Source organism: Vidua macroura, chromosome 10, assembly GCF_024509145.1.
Source record: "Vidua macroura isolate BioBank_ID:100142 chromosome 10, ASM2450914v1, whole genome shotgun sequence".
NCBI lineage: Eukaryota > Metazoa > Chordata > Aves > Passeriformes > Viduidae > Vidua > Vidua macroura.
In genome coordinates this window covers 19,670,622-19,693,923 of record NC_071580.1, presented here as the reverse complement: position 1 = coordinate 19,693,923, position 23,302 = coordinate 19,670,622, and the positions used below count along the sequence as shown (strand labels likewise).

The following is a 23,302-nucleotide window of genomic DNA, read 5'->3' as shown; positions in this document are numbered from 1 at the left end:
TTTTTTAAGCTGAAAAGTGAGCTCTGGCAGGATTTTGGGATAGGATTTGGAATGAGAAGCATTTGTGTTCCAGCCAGTGGCAAGGCCAAGGGTGTGGTTCCCTGACTCTGCTTGGAGCTTAATCGCTGGTGTCTGCCTTTGGCTGGGAGTCTGGTAAGGTGGAGGTCACGCTGTGTTCTGGTGGAGGAAGTGGGAAAATCATTCACATTTGGCTGTGTGCAGGTGAAGCAAGAAGTGGAAAGCTCTCCAGCCTACATCTAACCACCAAGTTTGCAATAGTAGGTAGGAAAGGAGGAGAACATTTGGAGTTGTGTTACTTAATGTTTTAAATTTTTCTTGGATTTGGTTATTAGGTGTATAGGTCTTGGTTAGTCTCCTGTGTCAGTTCTGTCCTTGAAGGCCTACTTGTATTTGTCCTTCCTGACTAGGGTGCAACATGTTGCAAGCTGAGGTGCTCCATAAAGCTTTAGGTGCACCTGTGCAGTGAACAGGGGAGTGCCAGTTTGAAAGTGCCATTTGAGGTAGTCATGGACAATTTTTGAACAGAAACTACCAAGAGATTGAAATACTTTGTCAAGGATTTGGGACAGGGAGGTTATAAGACTTCAAGAGATCTAGAAATGTAAGTGTAATAATAGAGGCATAGTTTCTGGAGAAGTGGATGTTTTGGACATTGCTCCCTTAGGAAAAATCTTTCTGGTGTGTGGGTAGATAGGCCTTGGAAAATTCATGCCTTTATCAGGAATCAGGTTTGGTAAGCCAGAAGGGACTCCTGTGACTTGTCTGGCATCTTGTATAATGTGACTAATAGTGGTTTTGTTTTGTTTTGTTTTTTTTTCTTTTATTTTTTTTGTCTTTTTTCTTTTTTTTTTTTTTTTACGTTGATCTAAAACCAGCTAACTTTGTTGATTATCTCCGAATGTTTTGCTTTAGTCCCTTCACTGAATAAACTTGGGTCTTCTGATGTTTTTACCTGAGTGATCATTTACAGACTAAGATACTTAATTTTTTCTCAAAGCTCAATAAATAGAGCTTTAGTATGTTGTTGGTGTTTTTTCTTCTCACTGTAGGGCATGTCTGTCAGATTCTATCAATTTTTGAACACCTGATCTTTTGCCTCTTAAAGGAGAAAGGACACTGTATCCCATCAGTGGTAAAATTTGGCATATATTTACTCTGCATTTTTGTTTTCCTGGGTTAAATGTTTTTTTGTTAGCTCTTCTAGTCAATGTTGTATCATATATTCCTTTTCAGTTGATTAATGTAATACATCTCAGCATGGTTTCAGGACTGTGTTTTTCCAGAATAGTCTTGCATTGCTTATATATCACCTGTGTCTTCTGCCTGTGAGTCTCTTGACTTTGCCTTATTCAGTGCAACCTGCTATACTGGACTGAGTCATTGAATAATTCATGGTGGTACTATTGATGATGTGTCATTTCCATTATTTACCATATCCATGTTTGTCATCCTTATGTTTTAGAAGTTGGGTGGCCAGTGTTACAGACTCTGTAGAAGATAGCTTCTTACCTCTTACTTGGTTTTGAGAATTTTGTTCTGTCTGAGATGGATTGTTGTAGATTCTTTAGAAGAGAAGACAACTTAGGTTGTGATGATTTGAGACTTTTTGTGTGGTTCTGAATGATTTTGTCCTTTCTACTGAACTGAAATGTTTTGTAGAAGTTAGAATTTATCTACTTGCTCAAGCAATGACATTTCTGTTCTTAGAAAAGTATATTTTGATTGCATGTCTTCCATAAATCTATGTTACCTGGCCTTAATTATGTCAGTGTCCTTTAATCAGTGTTGTCTGATTTGGCCAGTGAATAATATCAAACAGGTTGTGTAGCCACCTCAGTCATCCTGTTTACCATTATACTTCAAAGGTGGCTTGCATACAGTTGTGGATCATCCTTAATATTTCAAGAATTAGAGAAAATCAGCATTAATTATTCAGTCAACCTGTTAATTTTTTTTAAAACACAGTTACTGGCACTGACATTAGCTAGCTCTAGTAGCTGTCTGTGGAATGTTTTATTGCCTGTGGAAGGTGAAGTTCTCTCATCTTGATGTAATGTTGCTGTTGAATGGTGGAACACTGCTGTTAAATTCCTTCTCCACATTTATTTAAGGACAACCCATTTCCTTGCACTTAAGTCTGCTCATGTTGGGTTTCTGTTGTGGATTTTGGTTCTCACATTTTCATCCAGTGTCTAGGTTTAAAAGACTCTTTCAGACCTACAGCAGCAACAGAACTACCTTGAAAGGAAAAGATACTTTTCTTCCTAAACATCTCTGATCAAAGAGTAGACCATTTAAAAATAAAATAGCTGTGTATAGGAAGGATCAGTGGTATATTTTTTTTCAAGGTTTAGGTTTCCAAAGTTAATTAAAAACCTAAGCACGCAGTGCCCCCAAAGCTATAAATTGCAATGACAATCCAAATTTTTTTATTTTTTTTTTTTCAGAAAAGATTAGATGGGTCAGACCTGAATGCAGCCATTGCCTAGGCTTAACTTGGAATGCTAAGAACTTCTGTCTTGCTAGTCTCTACCCAGAACAGCAGAACATTTTGGTGAGACAGATAGTCATATGCTACTAGCTGAGAGAATTCTGTAATGGAGATGTAGGAATTCAACATCGCCTGAAAATCTTAATGCAGGTGTCCATCAGTAACAAATGAACCTTAATGGCAATTATGTGAGGTTGAGCAAAGTCTAGAAAACGTGGTAATTTTGATATTTCAAATCTCAAAACAGTTTTTGTCTGATATTTATTAGCTAGCTGTATGTTTTAAATAAGATACCTGAGCTTAGGGGCAAAATGTCCCATAGTCATTGTAGACCTTCAACTGAAACATCTTATGCATTTTAACGCATAAATCTAGCTAGTAGAATCAAGTTCTGGCTTGTGTCTGTAGCAGATGTTTGAGAGCTTTAATACACTTGTAAGGTACTAAGTATTGAGCTTGAAAAATAATTTAAGAAACTGTAAGCTTGGTAAAATAACGATTGTTCCTAAAGTGAACCAGTGAAATGAGTGTTGCTGATGGCAGCTTCTGCACATATAATATTACCTGTTAGTTGTGAGTGAAAGCCACTTAAAGGCTTCATGTTATTAGATTACAGTTTGTGTCTGTTCAGAGAGTGGGCTTCTGACTTTCAAGGTATTAAACAGCTGACAAAATTGGGGCTTTTTTCCCCTTTGCCAGCCTGCAGGTTGTTGGTGGGGTTGATGTGATTTCTTCTCTTTTCACTCCTGCATATTGATAGCAGGTTGGTGGCTGGTTGTGGCTGTCACCTCAAGAGAATGGGGTCCCAATTCCAGTTTACAAGCCAATTCCATTTTTCGCTAAAAATATGCAGGAAAACCCCAACTGTTTGTAGGGTTGCACTGACACCTTGATCAGGTATTGACCTTATTTGAAGAAAACTTTGGAAAAATGTTCCAGTTTGGAGGAGTGGTGGGAAGTACCAGGTAGCTGCCTTGGCTGGGCAGCGGTGTTAACTTGCCATTATCAAAATATTGCCTCAGTTTCTTGCTCGGTTTGAGGCTGTCTGTGTGCTCTCTGCCCATATAAAATCTGTACTGTGGAGATTCCTTGATTAATAGCCTCTGATTTGTAGAAGACCTCAACTCACAAAACTAGCTGTTCAGAAAGGTGGTTTTCCCTCATCAAATTATATCAAGGAGGTATATATTATTTATATGTTATATGTTATTTTTGTAACTTGCCATTCTTGATTAATAAGGAAGCAACATTTTAATAAAGACAAAAATCAACATTTCTGTTATTAATATTGAATTTTAAGACCCAAGAAAGTGATCTAGATAATAAAGATGTGATAAGTTAACAATTTTGGCTAAGCAAAAGGCGTGAAGTTTGTGACCTGATCATTCATTCTCGTCTCTGAATTCCTCATCCTTTTTCTTGCTCCACCCTGACTTTCATCTCCTGTGATGCGAGTACTGCCTTGTCCACTCCAACTTGCCTTTCCAGTTAGTGCAGCTTCTCCTGCACACGAGCCAGGTGTGGTGTGCAGTCACTGTCAGAGGTTCCTCTCAGGTTGGCTTCCATGCTCTCCCCTTTTGGCTGCCACTTTGAAAGCCAGCGGAAGCAGCACAGGGTTTCCACTCCCTTTGTTTCATCTGCTCTGATGTGGCTTTAGTGTTTTCCTGTGGTGCACTTGCTGTCTTAGCTTTCCTGAGCCTTTTCCCTGTTATCTGCCCTCCTCCTCCCAAATCATTGCCCATTTCCAGAGTGTTTCTTGCCCAACATTTTTCTCTCAGCCTTGCCTGTGATTTCTTTTTCATGTGTGTTTTATTTCTAGCTTGTCTGTTCAGTTCACCTGTCACACCTATTCAGATCTCTTGCATGTCTGTTTTATTCTGTTTTGGAGGAGATGTATTCAGTACAATTTCATTCACTTACAGTTGTCTTGTTTTCAGTTCAAAATTGATACAGTCAGAACTTCTAGGGGTGGAGTAACTTACCTGAGTGCACTACAGAAGAGGGAGAGTTCACAAAACAAAGTGCGGGGGCCAAAATGAGGGATAGGGAAAGCCATTCAGCAGCTCACTGGGATGAGACTAGCATTCTTGTAGGTGCTAAACTGCTTAGAAGTCTAATAGAGAAACATGACACAGCATCCTCAATTTTTTGGGAAGATAATGCAGAGGCTGAAGAGTGGGTCCTGAACCAGTAAACAGCTTGATTCTAACTGGGTTTTAGTGCTTTGTCCTTGTATCTGATGTTTTTCAGCTGTGTTTTTGTTATTTAACCCTGAGTGCCAGCCTTTTTGGTATTACTGCTACTAGACTAGCTTTGATGTTAGGAGTTAAAGATCCCAGGTTACCTGGTGATGCTCCTGGATTGATGTGAAACCTCTCCACCCTGCACCACCCCCAGCAGAAGGATTACAGGCATTGCAGGAAGTGGAGGGACAGCCATCCAATTAAAGCTACTAGGAATTGTGTTAGAGGCTTCTTTCTCCCCAAGTGTGCATCATGGTTTACTTGAATTGCCCCACAATATTTTCTCTTGTGGCTGCTGCATGTTGTATTTGGGTACCTCACTTTATATTTTGATTTGCAGGATGGTGAATGGATATAGCTTGAATGTTCTAATGAGCTGTCAGCTGCTTCAAAAAGGCAGCTCAGATCAGACCAAAATAATCTCAGACTAGGCCTGTGAGAATATCTGGGTATGTTTGTATTAGCTTTTGGTGCAGGTAGTAGGGGTAATTCCATTTAATTGTCTATAATTATTGTGAAAATAAAAACATTAAGATTTGTCTATAAATTACTTTGTGTATGGGACAAAGAAGATACAGCATGTTGTTAAAATACCTAAGCCAAATGTTAATTGGTGGGTTTAGACTGCAGGGAGTTTTATAAGCATTTGTAATCTTATGCCCAAAGTATTTGGGTAAAATCTGCTCCAGCAATTTTAGCATATTTAGTTTTAGCATGTTTTATCATTTTCTTGCTTTGAGCATCTTGATTTATTTTCTTTAATATTATTACTTGAGTGGAATAGATACAAGAAAAAAACTTCCATTGTCTAGTTTTCTTTTGTTTTTTTGCAGTAACTAATGCCCTTTCCACCTCTGTCTCCCTGGATTTTGTTTTTCTTTTTCGTCACCTTTTTATACAAAGTATAGACAAACTCATGAAGTTCCTTATTTAGTCCCTGAATCTGCTAAGGGATATGGTTCTGATACAGCAAAGTTCCCTCTCTGATGTTATGGCTTCTTGAAGTCTAATCAACCAGTGTCTGAAGATGATGCTTCAAATTCTTCTTTTTCTTGGGCTTTACCTACAGTGTGTTTGGTTTTTAAAAAACCAAACTATCTACCTCTGCAGATTTGGATTTGGCTTCTGCTGGAAGGAAAGAGGAGCTTTATTTATTGTGTGAAAAGACACTTCTCCAGAACTGCCTGGGCTGGACTCGGTTCTGTTAGGGAAAAGTTCATAGTCTTACCATACCCTTGTTCTTTCCCTCCTGTATGGCTTCATCTGCTCTTATCCATACCCTCTGGATATGTAGGAACTTGACTTGAGCTTTGCTAGTGTCTGCAGGACCTACCTTGGCTAGTAGCAATGAAATCAGCTGAAGTCTGAAGTTACACATTTCTTTTACTTAATAAAACCAAGAATGAAAAAAATATTGTCACTTGCCTGCAGAATTTTGGAGTATTTGGTAGCATTGGATGTACTCAATCTTTAGAAGGCTTATTTTTCAAGAATGAGCAGTGGAAAATTCTTGAATACTCTGCCACTCAGCTGGCAAATCTGTCTTGCTGTAATTCTAGTGGGGTTTTTATCCTCTTGTAATTGTCAGGAAGCGGCAATTCTGTTAATTAAGCATTACTGTTCTTAGAGGAGAGGATTATGCATCAAGTTCTCCGTGTTTGTACAAATTGTTTCCTCAGACACCCTAATCCAGTGTCCTGTTTGAGCTTTTAAAAGAGGGATTTAAGGAAGAAATCTTCATGCAGTTGCTCCTATCTTACTAAATCAATCTGTGTTGGAAAGCTGAAATGGATTCCTTCAAAAAAAAAAAAAAAATCAGTGTAGTCAATTTTTTCACTTCTTTGCATGACCAGGTGTGCTTTTGTATTTTGAACTAATCTATGAAGGGTTGTATCAATCCAGCTGTTTTCATAATAAATATCTTTATTTTTCAGGTTCACACTTTTTAAAAAAGAGGAATAGAACAGGAAAAAATGGCAGCAGAAACTCAGACACTTAACTTTGGGCCTGAATGGTAAGTTTTGTCTGTTTTGTCACACTCCAGATCTTGTTTAAAAGGATTTTTTTCCCTTTGGAGCAGAATTGATTATGGGACTGAATGGGATATAATATCTATGTTATTTTGTCCTGTTTCACCTCAGTCCCTGGCCTGTGATCTAAAGCAATATTATAAAATTAGTCTTCATTTTGTGAATTAGCATTGTGTATGAATAGAGTTGGATTTTTGTTATGTTAATGCATAATATTTACCTTACTGCCAAGCATTTGAAGGAAGAATAATGTTTATGATCTCATAGGTATGCACAGAATAATTGAAGATGTGCTTGTTCAGTCTTTCTATGTGATGCATGTTAATGAGGAAGTTCTTAAACTCTCCTCACTATACTTAAATCTATAGCTAAGCGAGCTTTTTCTTTTCCCAGTTTTAAAAAACCTAATTGCTGTATGGAATATGGTAAAAGTGTGAGTTTTGTATCAGTGTCCTGTGCATTTGTATTGAAAAGTGTCAGGAAAAGAGAGCTATTGTGTTTAAGGGAATCTATGCTGTCATATAATTTTGTCAGCTGTTAGTTTTACAGCTTGTCTGACATGCATTGTCCTCCTGGCTTTTGCTAAAGAGCAATTGCACAGGTGTGATAATTCAGTATTTGTTCCAGTTTCTTGTTAAAATATTGGTGACTTCAGTTACAAACAAGAATTGTGAATGTTGTGGTCTCTGAAGGGTGATTGATGTCCAAGTGTGTGAATGGGAATGTAGAGTGGTTACAGGAAATACAGTTGCTGCATAGCATGTGATAGAACTGTTACTTGAATACATTCACTTTTGCTGACACATTTCTATACACAATATACAGAAATTGGAGAGGATTCAGTGAAGAAGTAAGACATGATTTGCAGCCTGTGAAACAATGAGAGCTCAGTCTATTTTGTTAGAATGAAAGAAAGTTAAAGAATGAATTCATCAGTATCTATAAATATACCCACCAGGCTGGAGTGCTCTTCAGTGTAAGAGACAGACATGATTAGATTCTTGATGGATGGAAGCCAAAGTTATATTAAAAAAAGAAAAGGGGGAAGACAATTCTAAAAAAAGCACATATTTCAACAGTAACTTAATTGCTGTGTCACAGTGAGGGGACTGTCATAGTGACTCTCCAGTTAGTTTAAAAACCAGATTAGATTATGTATGGAAGCATATATTATACTTCAGTGAATTAGTGTATTTTTGCAGGAATAATGGAACATAAGATTTATAACTTTTCTTTTGGGTTGTGGTATAGTCATGTCGTCATGTATGCTGCTGTATCACTTAACAGTGAAACTCTGGGTCATGTTTGATCTGATTGGTGCTGAACATTGCAGTGAGCCATCAAATCCTTTAAATAATTCTTCTGCAGGCCCAATTTGTTTGGAAGTGGTATGTAGAGGAACTGCCACGGGGTGGCACCAAACTAAAAAAATAAGATCAGCTTTTGACTTGCAAATGCTTTTCTTTTTTTCTGTTTAAAGAACAATAAAACAAATCAAAGCATGCTTCAATAATTAGGTGAAAGGTAGTCTCTGAATCACTGTTTTAATTTAGAGCTACTTCCCTTCCAAGGATTTTTTGATTGCTGAGAAGAGCTTTTACTGTTCTACTTGTCTAAGTTGCCCATCAAAGGGAATGTAGGAAAATTGGCAGGGTTTTGTTTCTTGACACACGTAGCCTTTTGTAAAACATTCTTCAAACTTAAAAATACAAAGTATTTGGGTAGCTGAGGAAGCTATGTAGAATGAGACTAATTCACCTGCAGAATGGGAATAATGTACAACAGTAAGATGCTACTTGCAAGAAGTCAAGTAACTTACTTGTGTGGGATGAGAACAATGTAATAGCATATTTATCTGTTACCATAAATTAGATTTATTAGATTGCTGCTTCCATTGTCTCTGAAGTAGAGTGTCGCTATATTTTGTACATATCTTTTTTTAAATTTTATTTTTCTTTTATTGATACCCTAAGTTAGATGTTACATGCACTCTAAAAAAAATAAAAGCCATTAATTTTAACTTGTGTAAAAGGAATTTATGATAAGGACAGATTCCAGAGACACAAGAAGAAACTTTGTTATAAAATTTACTGTGCTGTTCTGTTAAACTTCATGAAACATCTGAATAAACTATTTCCTTAGCTTAATATTTGCTGCACTCTCTAGCATGGTAAGAATTTTTCTTGGCAAAAGGAAGCTGTTGTCATTAAGATGTCCCACTGATTTGTGTGCAGCCTGTGTGAATAGCTTAGGCAAGGCTTATGGGGGGTGTAGCTGGCTTGCTGTATAGTCAACATAAGCATTTTCCTGGGGCAAGTTGAATTCCTTGATGTGCTTGTGGGAATTTTTTTCTTTCTTACTCTCCTGGTTGTGGGTGAAACAAGGGGGAGTTCTTCCACTTTTCGTATTGAAGCACTGAAAGTTAAACTGAACTGTTAATGTCTTTACTTTCAGTATTGTATTCATTTTGTTTGTGTCAAATCTGTAAATGTGCAGAGGAATGGTAGCACAGGTGAAGATATGCTCAACTCAGTTTTCATTGCTTTTCTGCTTTCTTTTAGGCTGCGAGCTTTGTCTAGTGGCGGGAGTGTGACATCCCCTCCTCTGTCTCCGGCTTTGCCGAAGTACAAACTAGCAGACTATCGCTATGGGAGAGAAGAAATGTTGGCACTTTTTCTAAAGGATAATAAGGTGAGCAGGAAGAGGAAGGTGGCCTTGTGTGTGTATTCCTAATGACAGTCTTGTGATTAGGAATAGTTGTTTGTATTTTGTGGTTATGGACAAGGACATCACATATTCCTTGCAATCCTGGACTGAAGAGGGCTGATTGTGGGGGTTTTCATGTATGCATGGTTTGGGGGGGGGGTTTTATTTGTTTGTATTTTTGTGTATGGCCTTTTTTTTTTTTTTTTTTCTTTTCCATTTTCCATTTTAGGGGTAACTTCCTGTACCCCAGAGAACAAAAAAACCTGATTGCCATATTCAGTCTCACTGCCACAGATGACTGAGGGTTAAAGTTGCCTTGCAGCTGTGCAGATCTGCTTGCCTCAGTAGGATTTTATTTAATGTAGTGCATAATAGTTATTTGATTCAGCTACAAAGTCAGGCAATAAATCATATGAGCAGATAATCTGAAAAAGAACTGGTGGTCTCTATCCCATCTCAAGTCAGTTCACTTTAGCAGGTAACTAGCCCAATGAGAGCAGTCCTCAGGTAGCTCCCTTCTCTGGCAATTGGGACACAGAAACAATGACATGTAATGCATAAGAGCAGTATAGAAAATCAAGAACTTCCTTCTGGTTTCACTTCAAACAAAGGTTCTCAGTGATGTAAAAGATGATACAAAATTTCAGAGATCTTTCAGGCAAATGATGAATACATTTTGCAGTTGTAAACATTGGGTTTTTCTTTAGATGGTGGCAGTGTTTATTGTTGCAGCAGACTTGGAGATCTGACTGCCCCTGAGAGCTTATCCCTTGGGGGAAGGAGGGACTGCAAGAAATTATGTCGAGATTATGCTTTGAGCTTGGAATGGAGATGTGCACACACAGCTTCATGTATCCTGTCTTGGCTGTGCTGACATTCTTGTACAATACTGGAAGCCCTGCATTGCTTAAATAATGGATCTAAGGGCATTGAATGTCAAAGATTTTTCTCAGTCTGTTAAGTGTGGTATAGCTTAAAGCCATGCTTTAACATGCAGAATTGTCCTGTTCTACTTCAGGAAACTGCTGTTTAAATCTTGATGTTATGCTTGAATAGGTCAGCCAGTCAGAAGTCGTTGTTTTTTGCAGTTTGTGTTTGTTATGTCAGATGATGCTGAGACCTCTGCTCTTGGGGCTGATTCAGAACAACCCTCAAATATCCTGTGTTACAGGAAGTTCTCTGATATGAATGGTCCAAAAGAATATTTTCTTATGTGTTTGCCAGAAGGGCATTATGATTAGAGTATGTCTTTCTTTTGCTATCCACATGTTTCCAGGGTATTGAGTGATTCTAGTTATGCAGACTGAAAGGACTCCTTACAGTGGTTCAAGTCAGCTAGTGGATGTCAGCAATGTTTTTAAGCTGTTGCATCTCTAATTAAAAGAGAGACTGACTGAAAGCAGGAAGACATCTGCTAGCATGTATCTAAATGAAAAAATGTCTTTAGTGTTATGAACTAAGTATTTTTGAAGCAGTTGTCATAATTAGAGCTCACTTGGCTGTATGTGATTGGAGGTTCTTGTCCACATTCTCAAGGTCACAACTATTGATGGAGCTTCTGATTCAAAATTAATGTTAACATTTATTTTGGTTTATATCATTAGTGTTCTCTAGGTAATCTGTACATATAGTTTCTTTCTTTGTACTTGGCTTTTTTGTTTGTTTGGGTTGGGTCTGGTGTGGTGGTTTGGGTTTTGATTTTTTTTTTTTTTTTGCTCTCCTGGTTGGTTATAAATTGGAGTTGCTTACTTCAAATCAAATACAACCTCTCTGCTGTAGGTGGCAGTTTTGATAATTAAAAATTTGGCAATAAAAATGTGTTGAAGTTAAAAGCAATAGTTTTTAATTTAACAGATGAAGTGTCACTTGATTCAGATTTCAGCTGCAGTGGTGTGTAAGCTTGAGTTCTGATGTCTGTGGCCTTGTTGGTGCGTGATGCTTTGGATGCCTTGTTTATAAGAACTTCTTTTCTGAGGGTTGTAAATTTGCAGCACAGTTATACCTACCCCCAATAAGAGTACTGGAAGTATTGGGTAGATGGAGACAGAGTTGGAAGAATAAAAATTTTTTGTGAATCGGTGTGTGTGGCATCATCCCTGAAGTGGAAATACTTGCATGTAGTAGAATGCTCTTTTTCTTTCATACAGATACCTTCAGACCTTTTGGATAAGGAATTTTTGCCTATTTTACAAGAGGAGCCCCTGCCACCACTGGCACTTGTACCTTTTACAGAAGAAGAACAGGTTTGTATCTTTTGTTTTTAAATCTTTAGATTGTTATTAATATAATGACATAATAAAGAGTATGCTTCCATTAAGAAAAACAGTGAAATTTGAAATTAGTAGATCTCAGAGTGTACTATTTGAAAGCAAACCAGCAGGAGATTCCAAGCCAGAACTACAGTTTAATAGGAAAATTAAAATAAAGGCAGTAGGACAGAAACTCTGACTTAAAACTGCCGGAGTCAGGATACGACCTGACACCCTGTTGGTCAGGGAGGTGGTAGCAGTCTCATTACATGGTGGCTGCAGTCCTCTTGGAATGGTGGATGTGGTTTTGTCAAAGTGGTGATCCTGTAGAAAGATCTGGTCCTTCTCTGAATGTCCAGCGGTGGTTATTGAGCTCTTGTCCTCTGGGAATCCAGTAGTAGTGCTCTCCTGGTGTTCCAAGCCTCAGATTATATAAAGGTAAGAATGTTTGGTTCCTCTCCCTGGGTGGGGCATCTCACAATGGGGTGCTGTAATTTTGTGAGTCATGGGGAGTCAAGGTTATGGGAGACCTTGATGGCCCTTTAGTAGAGATAGTCCCCCAGAGGGAGTTACCAGGGATGAGTCACAGAGGAGATAAAGAACACTGCCTCACCTATTTAAACAGCTTATGAAGATGGTAATAGAATACATACTTTTGGTTACACCTTTTCATTGTAACCTAGGACACAGAGAAAGGAATTATAAAAACATACTGTGTCAGCATAAAGTTTAAATTCTAATCATGCTCAATTATTGTCTTAAATTTGAAAAAATGTTTTTTGTCCTGTTGAAGGTAGACAGGTTGTTAAATCCAGGATCACCATCTGGGAAGTGTTACCTATTTTTAAGTATGCACCATTTTCAGATCAGTGACATTTTCTACAGTTTTCTGCCACCTTCTCTTTGGTAACTATAGAGTCACAAAAGTAGCCAAGTTCTGTAGCCTCAGTTTTGTGTTCGTTAGAGAAATGCTGAAGTTTTTTGACTGTTAATGTTTATTAAGAAGATGCAATACTGTTAACTGCTCTGTATATAAGCAGTTACTTGTTTATCTCCTCCTTTGGTGTCTATAGGTATATAACCACATAGAGATGGATAAAATGAGAGTGAGAACAGGTCCATAAGGATTCCATTTCAAGGATGTCTCATCTGGGTAGTTTGAAATCTCTGGCTTTAAATTTGATTCCTAATGGAGAAAACTGCCCATCTTCTCTGGATAAGACCCTCTGACTTTTGACTCTGAACTGATTTCTGCTTTTTGGCTGTCAGAACCTTTGATTTCACAGTTGCTCTCCAATTTGTCGTGTTTCTTAGCACTTCTCTTACTTCACAATACTGTGGTTTGGATTTTTTGTTTCATTTGTAATAGGAAACTGAGTATTTTTACTGGCTTGAGTAATTTGATTTTTGCAGGGGTGGGTAGTGTTACTATTAGTTTCTTAAGAAATCAGAGCATCCTTCTTCCTTTGTCTGCCCCAGGCTGTTGTGTTCTTGAATTTTTAATTTCATTTTGTGCCTGGGTATTTTGGCATATCCTCTTCATCTTTTTTAGACTTCCTTCCTCTTCAGAGTTGGTCTATAGTTGTGTCTCTGTAGGATGCTGTCATTTCACACAAGATACTAATGGTTTAGTTTTTAATCAGCTATTATATTTGAGTTCATGTGGATACACTGTAAGCACTTCATGTCATAGTTAGTCTTAAAAGGCAGCTGAGATTGAGACTATGCTTTTATGGGAAGTCTTATCTTACTTAGCTCCTGTTTTTGAGTAGGAAGAGAAGGGATTCAGGAGCAAACCCCAGAAATGGTCAGCCAGACATAACAGTAGCACACCTAAATGTTGAACCTTTGTGTAAATGTGTTTGGACGTATTCTTTTGCTGATGCATGGTGGAGTCCTTCAGGGAGGACTTAGAGGCCTCTTACAGTTTAAGGGGATGCTGACTTCTGGTGTATGTCAGGATACTCTCTGCAAGGAATAACATGAGTTGAAGGCTATGGTATTGAAAGTCTGCAGAGTACAGATGAGATGGTAAGTGCTGCTGAGCATCAGGGATAGATGTGGTCCTCTGCTGCAGTTCCCTGTATTTCACTAGTCTGGAAAACTCCTGAGGAGTTGGTGTATACTGTGTCACAGCTTTTCCCTGTTCCTCTTCACCTCTTCACTTCTGTATGTAATCATGCAGGAGCTTTTCAGCAGTTTAACAATTCTCTAAAATGTCCACAGAAATCATAATCTGGAAGAAGAGGTCCATACTCCCTTTTTAAGAAAGCTTTTATTTTAATGCTTTCTGGGGACCCAGAGGATGTGAACAATCTGGTTTTTCATTTCCTTTTTTTCCTCTGTTCATGACTGATAGGAGGTACCAAGGGAATGGCATTTTTTAAGTGTTTGTTCCCCATGACATAGCATGTTTGTCGTTAAGAATCATTTTCAGATGTGATCTTGAGGTAAATATTAATGGGTTTGCTGCTAGCTTTGGTGCAGGAAAGTTCTTACAATTAAGATTGACAAAAGAGTTTAAAAGACCTTTTTAGCCTCTCCATGAATACTTAGGATAGAATTGTTGTCTCAGAACTTGAGGGGCAGGGCTTTGGGAGTCCTTAGAGGAGAGGCTGATCAGACCACCGGTGCCTTTGGCATAGTTAGTGTTCAGTTAGAGCTGAGCATGTCAGGATTACTTTGGCCTTAGATTCAGAACAATTCCTGCTGTGTTGTGCACCTGATGACACTCCAGTTGTATGTGTACTATGGGAAGAACATGTCTCAAACTGAATTAAAGATGTATTATATAGGGATGGATGACAGATCATGTCAGCTACGTTAATTTGAACTTAAATGTGTTTAGTCTTGTAGTATTTAATTGGATACTTAAGGCTACAGTGTTCCCTGTAACAGGACATGGACGTGCTTTAGATGGAATTGCTGGTTCTTTTTATGTAAAATGTTAGTTTTCTGAAGATAAAATTGAGCTAACCTAGAGTTCAAGTGATTCACTTAAAGAAATACAATATATTTATAATCATAGATTTGTCTAAGATGTGTTTTCCAAGGTAGTGTCTGTTGAAGCAAAGAAGGTTTCTGTAGATGGCTTTAAAAGGGCTTTCCACCAAGGAGCACTGGCAATGCCTTTCCTACTGCTCCTGTTTTTCCTATTTGCATTAGGGGAGAATTTGGTTGTCTTAATCTTACCTGCTTGCACAGTAAGGGAGGCTCAAACTCTTGCTGAGTATAACGGACATGCTTTTGTGTCCTCCTTGGTTATTTTCCTGACATCTGTTTCTTAAAACATCTTCATTTGCTGCTGAAGCTGTTTTGCAGCAGCTTTGTTCTCCAGCAGCTTTGTTCTTTGTTCTTCTTGCATTATCAGCATTAGTCATTGAAGGAATATGCTGATCAATAGCAGGGCAATTTTTGCTTTTTTGACTTTTGCTTTTTTTACTTCTTACTGTGTCTTACCAGGTGGGTTGTTACCACTATGCCTACACTGCAGCAGGCTCTACAGAGGAGAGGGAGATGTTGCTCAGAGTTCAGGCAGACAAGTCAAAAATGAATTGGAAAAGAAAATAAGATTATTATTCCTACAGGATAAATAAAGCATAAAAAAAGAGGAATTTCCTATGCAAGACAAAGATTTTGATAAATAGCTTAAATGTTTTTGTAGTGAAATTTCAGCGCTTCACAAAAAAGCGGAAGTATCCACACCCGGAAAGGTGGTGGTTTGCTCAGAGGCAGATGGACATGGTCCCTTTGGACTTGCAGTTGAAATAGTTGCTTTAAACTTTAAGAGCTAGCTCAGAAAACAGATTTGCTGGAGGCTGACCTTGCTTTTTTGCCATGCATGACTGCATTTTTTCTTTCCCCTCAAGTCTAATTAGTTACCAATTCTCTCTTGAAGGAAGATCTAGTTTTGTAGGGAGCACATATCAAGCAGTTTTTGAAATGTTTCTGTAATGTGTTAAATCTCCTGTTGGCTTTGATGTTAGTGATTTAGATTTTAAATAGTATGTAATCACTTGTCTCATTGTTCTCTGAAGACCTTCAAAGTCATAGTAATTCAGATGAGTTGATGTAAGCACCTTGCCAGCTCTAAGTACCTTTCAAGAAGCCTGATATAACAGCTGTTTGGAGTCCTTTGCATTCAGAAAGTGTGTGTCAGTTCAGATTTACTTGTTAATGTTTCTGTACATGCTTCTGAATTCTTTGGCCCAGTTTTCCAAGTATTTGTGCTCAGAGAATAGGGTCAGAGTTGGTTGTATTTATCCATTCTTTATTGAAATAGCTTTTTCTTTTAGCAATTTTTGTATTAAGCTAAAGTTGAATTTTACTGGTGTTTATTTTCTTATGAAAATGAGTATCACTTAAATTTCAGAAGCCCTAAGTACACTTAGTTTTTCCTAAAATAAGTTACTCTTGTGATATTTAGAGAATAAAAAGGCTTATTTCTTCAAAGGACATTGGTAAATAGAATTTTATTCAAGTTCTCTTGGTCTTTACATGTTCCTGCTTTGCTTAAGAAATAAGTCTAGAGTTGGTATTAATTATTGGTGTCAGGTATAGGCAGATGCCAGTCTCTTTTTGCAGCAGAATGTGTGTTTAACACTGCTGGTGTTCTAATGGCTTCTGTGTTGGCATCACCTGAAAAAGGCGTCAGTAGCTGTTCAAATACTTCAGAGCATAGAAATCTCAGCTAAGTAACTTGGAAATGGTAATATTGACCAAGACCTTTTTATAGACTGCTTCAGCTGCTCACGTGTGCGTGGAATCCTTTTCCTTTCTTGTATTAATTGTAGAGAATTTGTAATGAAAACAGAGCCAAATTTAAGATAATGGTAAATGTTTGTTTTTTCCTGTTTTGTTTGATTTTTATTGTTTATTTGTGTATTTGTTAGTGGTTTCTTTGTGAAGGTTTTTTTCAGTGAAATCTGACTGTGACTCTTTCTTCTTGGCAGAGAAATTTCTCGATGTCTGTAAACAGTGCTGCTGTCCTGCGGTTGACGGGACGTGGAGGAGGAACGGTGGTAGGGGCTCCTCGAGGTCGAAGTTCCTCTAGAGGTCGAGGTGAGCTGCCCATGAGGTGTGCTGCAATGGATCCAGGTGATCCAGGTCAAAGCTGCTCAGAGATACTAAGTGGACCTTGGCTAGAGCCATGTGTTGTCATGCCCAGTTTCTTTTTGCTTAAAGCTTTGAAACCTTTCCAACAAGGTGGTTCTGGAGAATGAATATTGTGTTTAGTGATGATTCTGCACATCTTAGTGCACAACTGGTATCTCTGTTATATGCCTTTGCCAGGTTGCTGGGTGGGAAACCAAAAGGGGAAGGTAGTTTTGGGACGGAATAGGAAATTCTTTGGTTCAGAATTGTTAGAAATAATTTTATTAAAAGCATAAAACCAATTTACAGGGAGAGGGTAGGAAAAATCTATGAATATACTTAAAACATCATGGTTGTAATAAGTTGTGTTGTGTTCTGAAAAGCCATCTTCATTTGTTAACATCCTGAGCATAAACAGTTAGTGGAAAGATGTAATTGAATTTGGGAGACATTTGAGTCTTTCCAGTTCTGGTGCATCACTGTAGTTGTCTCATCCAGGATCACCTGAAACATTTGCAAATGAATAGAGAAAATGTCCTGAAGCCATATTGCTAAAGTCAAACCAAATTGTTAAACCCAGAATTTATCTTAGCAATTCCTTTTCAATGTGTGCACTTCTGTGAACTCTTTTTGGGAGGCTTCATATATAAATAGGATGAGTTGCATTTAGAATACTAGGAAGCTAGTAACTTGGAAATACTGAGTAAATAATCTTGTAACCTCTGTCTTTGCAGGTGCTTAGGTGAGATTTCTCTTAAAGCCCTTTTAAATTTAATTTTACGTGCCCTTAATGGGTGGTATTTTCAATAAGATCTTCAGAAAGTACTTCATATATAATTAGAGGCTTGACCAGAATTTTGCTTTGACTTAATATGTTCTCTCATTTCTGTTCTCATTCCTTAATCCTGCTTTCTTTTTAGTTTACATCTCTCAGATACTTGTAGCTTGTTGTTGGTCTTCTTGTGGTTGCTTCCCAGCTAAGATATGAATTTAAAGCTTTATGAGACTATCACTAGATTTTCCTGCTGCTTCCCCTTTGTTTGCCATTGTAGTTGCACAAATGCTCAGGGTTTAATTAAAAAAAAAGTGTGCATATATATAGATGTATATAGTGTCTACTCATTTGGGAGTTGCTTTTTTGTTTTACTTTAATGTGTGTGTTTCTACCACCTATGTTTCACTTTTGCTAGGAATACATGTATCGGCTGTTTTTTTTAGATGCATCAAGACATAATTCTGCAAATTAAATTATTGCTGCTTAAAATTTGATGATTTGAGATCATACACCCACTAGTGTGCTCTCTAGTTTCAGTATCTTATACTTTGACCATTTCTAATTTGGCAAACCTTTTATTTAGCTTTCTTTTGTCAAGTTTCTCTTTGTTTTCTTGCTGCACTATTAACAATGTCATCCTTATGCAGTGAGCAGTGGGTTGTTTTTTAATTGCCCCCACTAGTTTCAGTGAGGTTGTAAGGCTAAATGTAGCAGAATATGGCTTCTAATCCAGTAATTCTATTATTGAATCTACTCATATGCATGACTCTTTTGTTTGGCAGTAAAGTTTGATTCCTTACATTTTAGTGGACAGAACTTAAAATGTATGCAGTATTAAGACTGTTTGAAAGCTGTTGCATGTATTCCTGGTTCCTCATAGTTAATTTTTAAGATTTGTTAAGAAATACTAGCAAGAACTTTGTTGCAAAATTAATAGTTTTCACTTTCTTTTTTGTTTATCCTAATTTGATCTTTTAATGTGTTGGAATTGTTACATGGTATGCTTGTTAGGCTGCTCTGACTAAGCTATTAAGGACACATTTCTGCAGTAAATATCTTCAGCTTTCTGAGCTTTCCTTCTTTCATTGATCCTGGTTGCTGCTTGTTTCTTCCATTCTTCTCCTCTTCTTCCCACGAACAATTAGTGTTGGGTTCTAGGCATGATGAATCTTCCCAAAGTTTCTCTATTGCAGCAAAGAAGTTAAGGCTTCTGCCAGGACAAAATGGTACCATTTTCGTAATTACACACATGATGCTGTTTTAGCCAAGGACTTTTCCCCCATAGTTATTTATGAAAATTCCATAGTTATTTATGAAAATTCCATATAGGACTGTTAATGTTTACAAAAACTTTACTTGCAAGTAGCAGGGTTTAAATGCAATTTTGTTTTTTCAGGTTACAGTGAAAAGGACTTGAAATTTCTTGGGAGTTTGTTCACTAAATGAGCTGCCTCACTTAACAGTTGGAAAACATTCTTATTGCACTGCAAAATTGCCCGAGTTCAAAAGGTTTTCTGGTGTTTTCCATGAACTTTACACAGCTGTGTGCAGCAAAGCTGCTGCCGAGTCAGTGTGGGCTTCAGCTTTACCAAAATGAGATTTCTGTCTTGAAGGGACTTGCACCACAGCAGCTTTATAGAGGAATTTGCATGTGTGATTAGATTTGTTAATGAAGTTCCCTGACTAAGGCACAAATCACAGAATTGTGTTCCAGCATTTGAGAGCGCAAGAAGCAATCTGTGGTGGATTGGCAAGGGAAAGAAATGCTGCTAAAGGGGTGTTATGGGTAGAACTCTAAATGGGATTCTCTTACCAGTATTTAAAACTGCAAGATAACACTCAGTAAATATTCTCTGGGTGGTCACCCCAGCTTTTACTGAAAATGCTTATGTTGTGATGATGAGAACGTGGTTACTATGTGGAGGCTGCTTTGATTTTTGGTTTGTTGGTTTATTATTTTTTAAAAGAAGTTTAAAAGAAGTTTCTCTGAAGAAACCAAGTACTTGCACGTGACTCTTTTCTAATTGACTTGTTTTCCTGGGAGCTCCCTGTGGTGTGCAGTTAAGCCCTGTGCTTTGTGCTGGCAGGACTGGAATGTCAACATTCATGAATAAGAGCCTCGGATGAGGAGAGATTTAAATAGTCCCTGGAATGGGCTGTAAGCTTACAGACACTTTGTTTTGTAGCTGTTCTCCCTTTTGGTTAAGACTGTTATGAAGGGTCCTTTGCTTCCTATTAGAGCTCTTTCCCCACCCACCCTGTCTCCTTTGTAATCTGTTTTTGCTGCTGTTGGAAAGTGTGTCAATGGTGTGAAAGTGTAATGTTTGCATATCTAAACAGCAGTAATTGAACTACAGTTATTCTGTTTTTCCCAAACAGTATTATGACTGTGATTATAGATCGTAAACTCCAGTTATGCTGTAATTTCAAAAATTTGCTTCTTGTATTCTGTAGGGCTTTAGGTTTTTTTGTAATTATAAGTAGAATGATAGTTCGTGCTGCTTCTTACCCTCCTGCTTCTGTCTTATATTTTTATTTAAATTCAAACTTGTCTATTTTTCAGGTTAGAGACTTAGCTGTTATGATTGCAATGTCCAGTGGATTGATGTCCTCATCCTGAGGTTTTTGAGACATTACTGAAATACAAATGACACATTTGCTCCACTCTGTTATTAAATTGAGGGGTTTATTGACATTTATTGGCTTTGCATTCAGTACTTTGTGCAACATATGTACTTAGTCTGCTGCCTGTGTGCCAGGTGTTTTTTTTTTCCAGAAGTGGCATTTTGTTTAAAATAAGCCAAGGAGTGCAGAAGCAGAATGTCAGGTGGTGTGCTTACATGTGCAGTTTTATCCTCTCTGCAGGCATTTCTTGTGCGTTCTGTGACCAGCATTAGCTGTGCCCTAGTGTGCCTTTCAGGTCAGACCCACCCACATAGTACTTGCTGAATGACTGACTTTGTGCACCACAGTTTGCCTGACTGACTTTGCACGCTACAGTTTCCCTTGGCTGGCTGCTTCTCTTCTGTAGCTTGGTAGGATCTGTTTGATGCTTCCCACACTGTGGTCTGCTTGGTGTCTGCTGGGGCTGCACATGTGCTTCTACTTGGCACTGTTGGATGAGCCCATGTTGTTTCCATACGTGGATGGGGTGGCAACACAGCCAGGGCAAATGTGGCTTCAGTAGCCCTGCCAGTATTATGTGGTATCACTGCAGCTGGCAGCTGAGTACTGTGTCCCCACAGGCAGCCTTAACCTGAATGCCTGAGATCAATTGTTTGGATATTTTGCAAGGTTATCTTTTAATTCAGACCATTTTGGTGGCTGAGCACAACTGAAATATTGATGGACCACCATACAGGGGTGGTGAGCGGGGGGGGGAGGTTTCTCAGGCTGTGATTTCACATACTTTAGAACAGCCATCAGCCATGCTGCTGGTAAAACAACTGATTCTTGCTCTTGTACAGGACACTTGCTTTGTTTGCTGGTGAAATGTCCTGTATCACCCATGCTCTGGCTCTGGTGGTGCGTGGCTGCTCCCAGCGTGCAGCATGTGCTCACCCTGAGAGGGGAGCGCTGCAGTGCTGCTGCTGCTCACTGTACAAGCCTGCTTTGTTTTTGTTGGGAAAGTGTATGCAACTTCCCACTTCTGCTACCTCAGAGACAGGAGATGAGTCAGTGCCTTTGTTCTGTTTTGACTCTATGAACTGCTTTTGCTTTATTATCTCTTCTGAGAGGAAGGAAAAGAGCTTTCCTGTAATGAAGAAATTAGGCAAAGATCGTTATTGGGTGAGCTGCTGAAACTTTCCTGGCTTTTATTTGTGAAGAATAAAAACTTTGAGTCCTTTTCTGGGATTTTAGGGGACCCACAATGCTTTAACTGGATAAACATCATGCTATTTTTGATGTTGTATCACTTCTTCCTGCTTCTTGCCTTTGCATCTTGTTTTACGTGTGTGACTATGGTCAACCTTGTATCAGGTTTCCCATAGTGAAGGTGTTTCTAATAACTCTCCTAGGTCTGATGCTAATTTCTCCTTTTACCTTGAGTGCTCAGTCAGCTCCTCTGCCTATCCCTGAGTTTGTCTAAAAACAGCTATGCTGAATATGGCATGGGCTTGCTCAACTCCATAATGGCCATAGTCTAGTAACAGCCAAAAGAAGGCATCTTGGCAAGAGAATAAGGACTGAGAAAAACACAAAGGTGAAGAGGCTTAGCTGCCAGATGTTTGCAGCTCAGCATATTTCCTGAACCAGATGTGGCCTCCGTTAATGAATTTTGTTTATCTTTTTTGAGTTTATCCAGTCTTCATCTGAACTTAGGCATCCTCGAAACACTGTGGTAAGGAAGGCTGCATCTCTGTGTTTCTGGGAGATCTGCCACTGATCAACTTTGCTGGTGATAGAACAGGCTAGTTTTGTCTAAAGGGAATGTTAAAATTGTTGGTTTTACACCCTGCAGCCGGTTCTGCCTGATACAAAAGCATTTGTGTATTTAAAGACCCCGACTGGATTATCTATGGATCACTTTTCTTTTTCTCTGCCTGAAAAGCAACTTTCTGCCCATTTCACCTACCAACCCTTCTAAGAGATTTGGTATGGAATAGTAGAGAAACTGTTGCACCTGTCTTGATGATTTCAAATTTCTCTGGTCATAAAATAGTGAAACATGGTATGATTTCTTGATACATCCAGGTGTCTTTAGATTTTAAATGTAGAGGCTTTTTATTACTATTTTCTTCAGAAGACTGCAAGAACTGCAGTCCATTCTGAAGGTGTTTGTTTCCTGTTTCATTTGGTCATTCTTACTTCTGCAGATCCCTGGCCAGATTTGCACCTCATGCTTTGAGATGTTTTTTTTCCTTGAAGCCAGGAAGGGAGAAATAATGAAAAGATAGATGTTTGAGATACTTACCCAGCCAAGTTACCAGGTCCTTTTTAGGTTCTAAACTTGACTGTAGAGACTACATGTGTATGTAGGCAAGGCATTATCCTGACAACTAGCTGATAGATGTTCCACTTGTTCATCTTATTTCCATGAGATCTTGAAATTGTAAATTAGCTGGTTAGAAACCTGCTATTTCTTCTGCTGGAGCACTGTGTGAAGCAGTATTTCTCTTTTGTAGATCTGGAAACTTCACACCATCCATTAATCTGATCAGTGCTGGAAGTTGTTTTGAAGGGCTGGGGATGTATGTGGGTGTTGTTTTCCTGTTGTGTAGGGCTTGTTTTCTTTTATCCAAACACCCCATGCCTTTTCAAGCCCTGAAGATGTGCTTTGAGATGCTTTGCTTGAGGATATATCTAACTTTTTGGCTTGAGGCTTGGTACTTGGTAGCTGCCTATAGAGAACCATTTACTGAAAAGGTCAGTAGGATAATTTTTAAGCTATAGCTAATGTCCTCCTTCATTCTGACCTGCCTATAGCCATCCTGTGATCCTCCTTTCTTCCCACTGATCCTGGGGGTGATTTTTGCTGGCAGTCACTGGAGCTTAATAGCTTCCTTCTCCTTTATGACCCTTGACAGCAAAAATTAGAGTACATCCACAGTGCAGTGCCATTGTACTGGAGTTTGCTGTTAAAAGTAACACGATTTTTGTCTGTGAAGCACACATGTGCAATGTGGATGTTATGTAAACAATGCATACTTACTTGGTAATTTCTCTTGGGTAAGTATCTGTGTTTTTCTGCA

At 38.4% G+C, this 23,302-nt stretch overlaps 1 protein-coding gene across 13 annotated transcripts in view; it reads left to right on the top strand.

The window, feature by feature from the left end:
• The window catches only part of GIGYF2 (GRB10 interacting GYF protein 2), a 73,904-nt gene that overhangs the window by 4,900 nt on the left and 45,702 nt on the right, over positions 1–23,302 (top strand). For 12 of the 13 annotated variants that reach the window (XM_053986896.1, XM_053986894.1, XM_053986895.1 and 9 more), the window contains 4 exons: positions 6,690–6,769; positions 9,347–9,476; positions 11,639–11,734; positions 16,693–16,801. In XM_053986896.1, coding sequence (XP_053842871.1) covers positions 6,729–6,769; positions 9,347–9,476; positions 11,639–11,734; positions 16,693–16,801 — 376 coding nt within the window. In that variant the 5' untranslated portion in view covers positions 6,690–6,728. Of the gene's footprint in view, positions 1–2,553; positions 2,576–6,689; positions 6,770–9,346; positions 9,477–11,638; positions 11,735–16,692; positions 16,802–23,302 lie in introns of those variants that run through there. The other variant, XM_053986899.1, reaches the window with a different exon arrangement.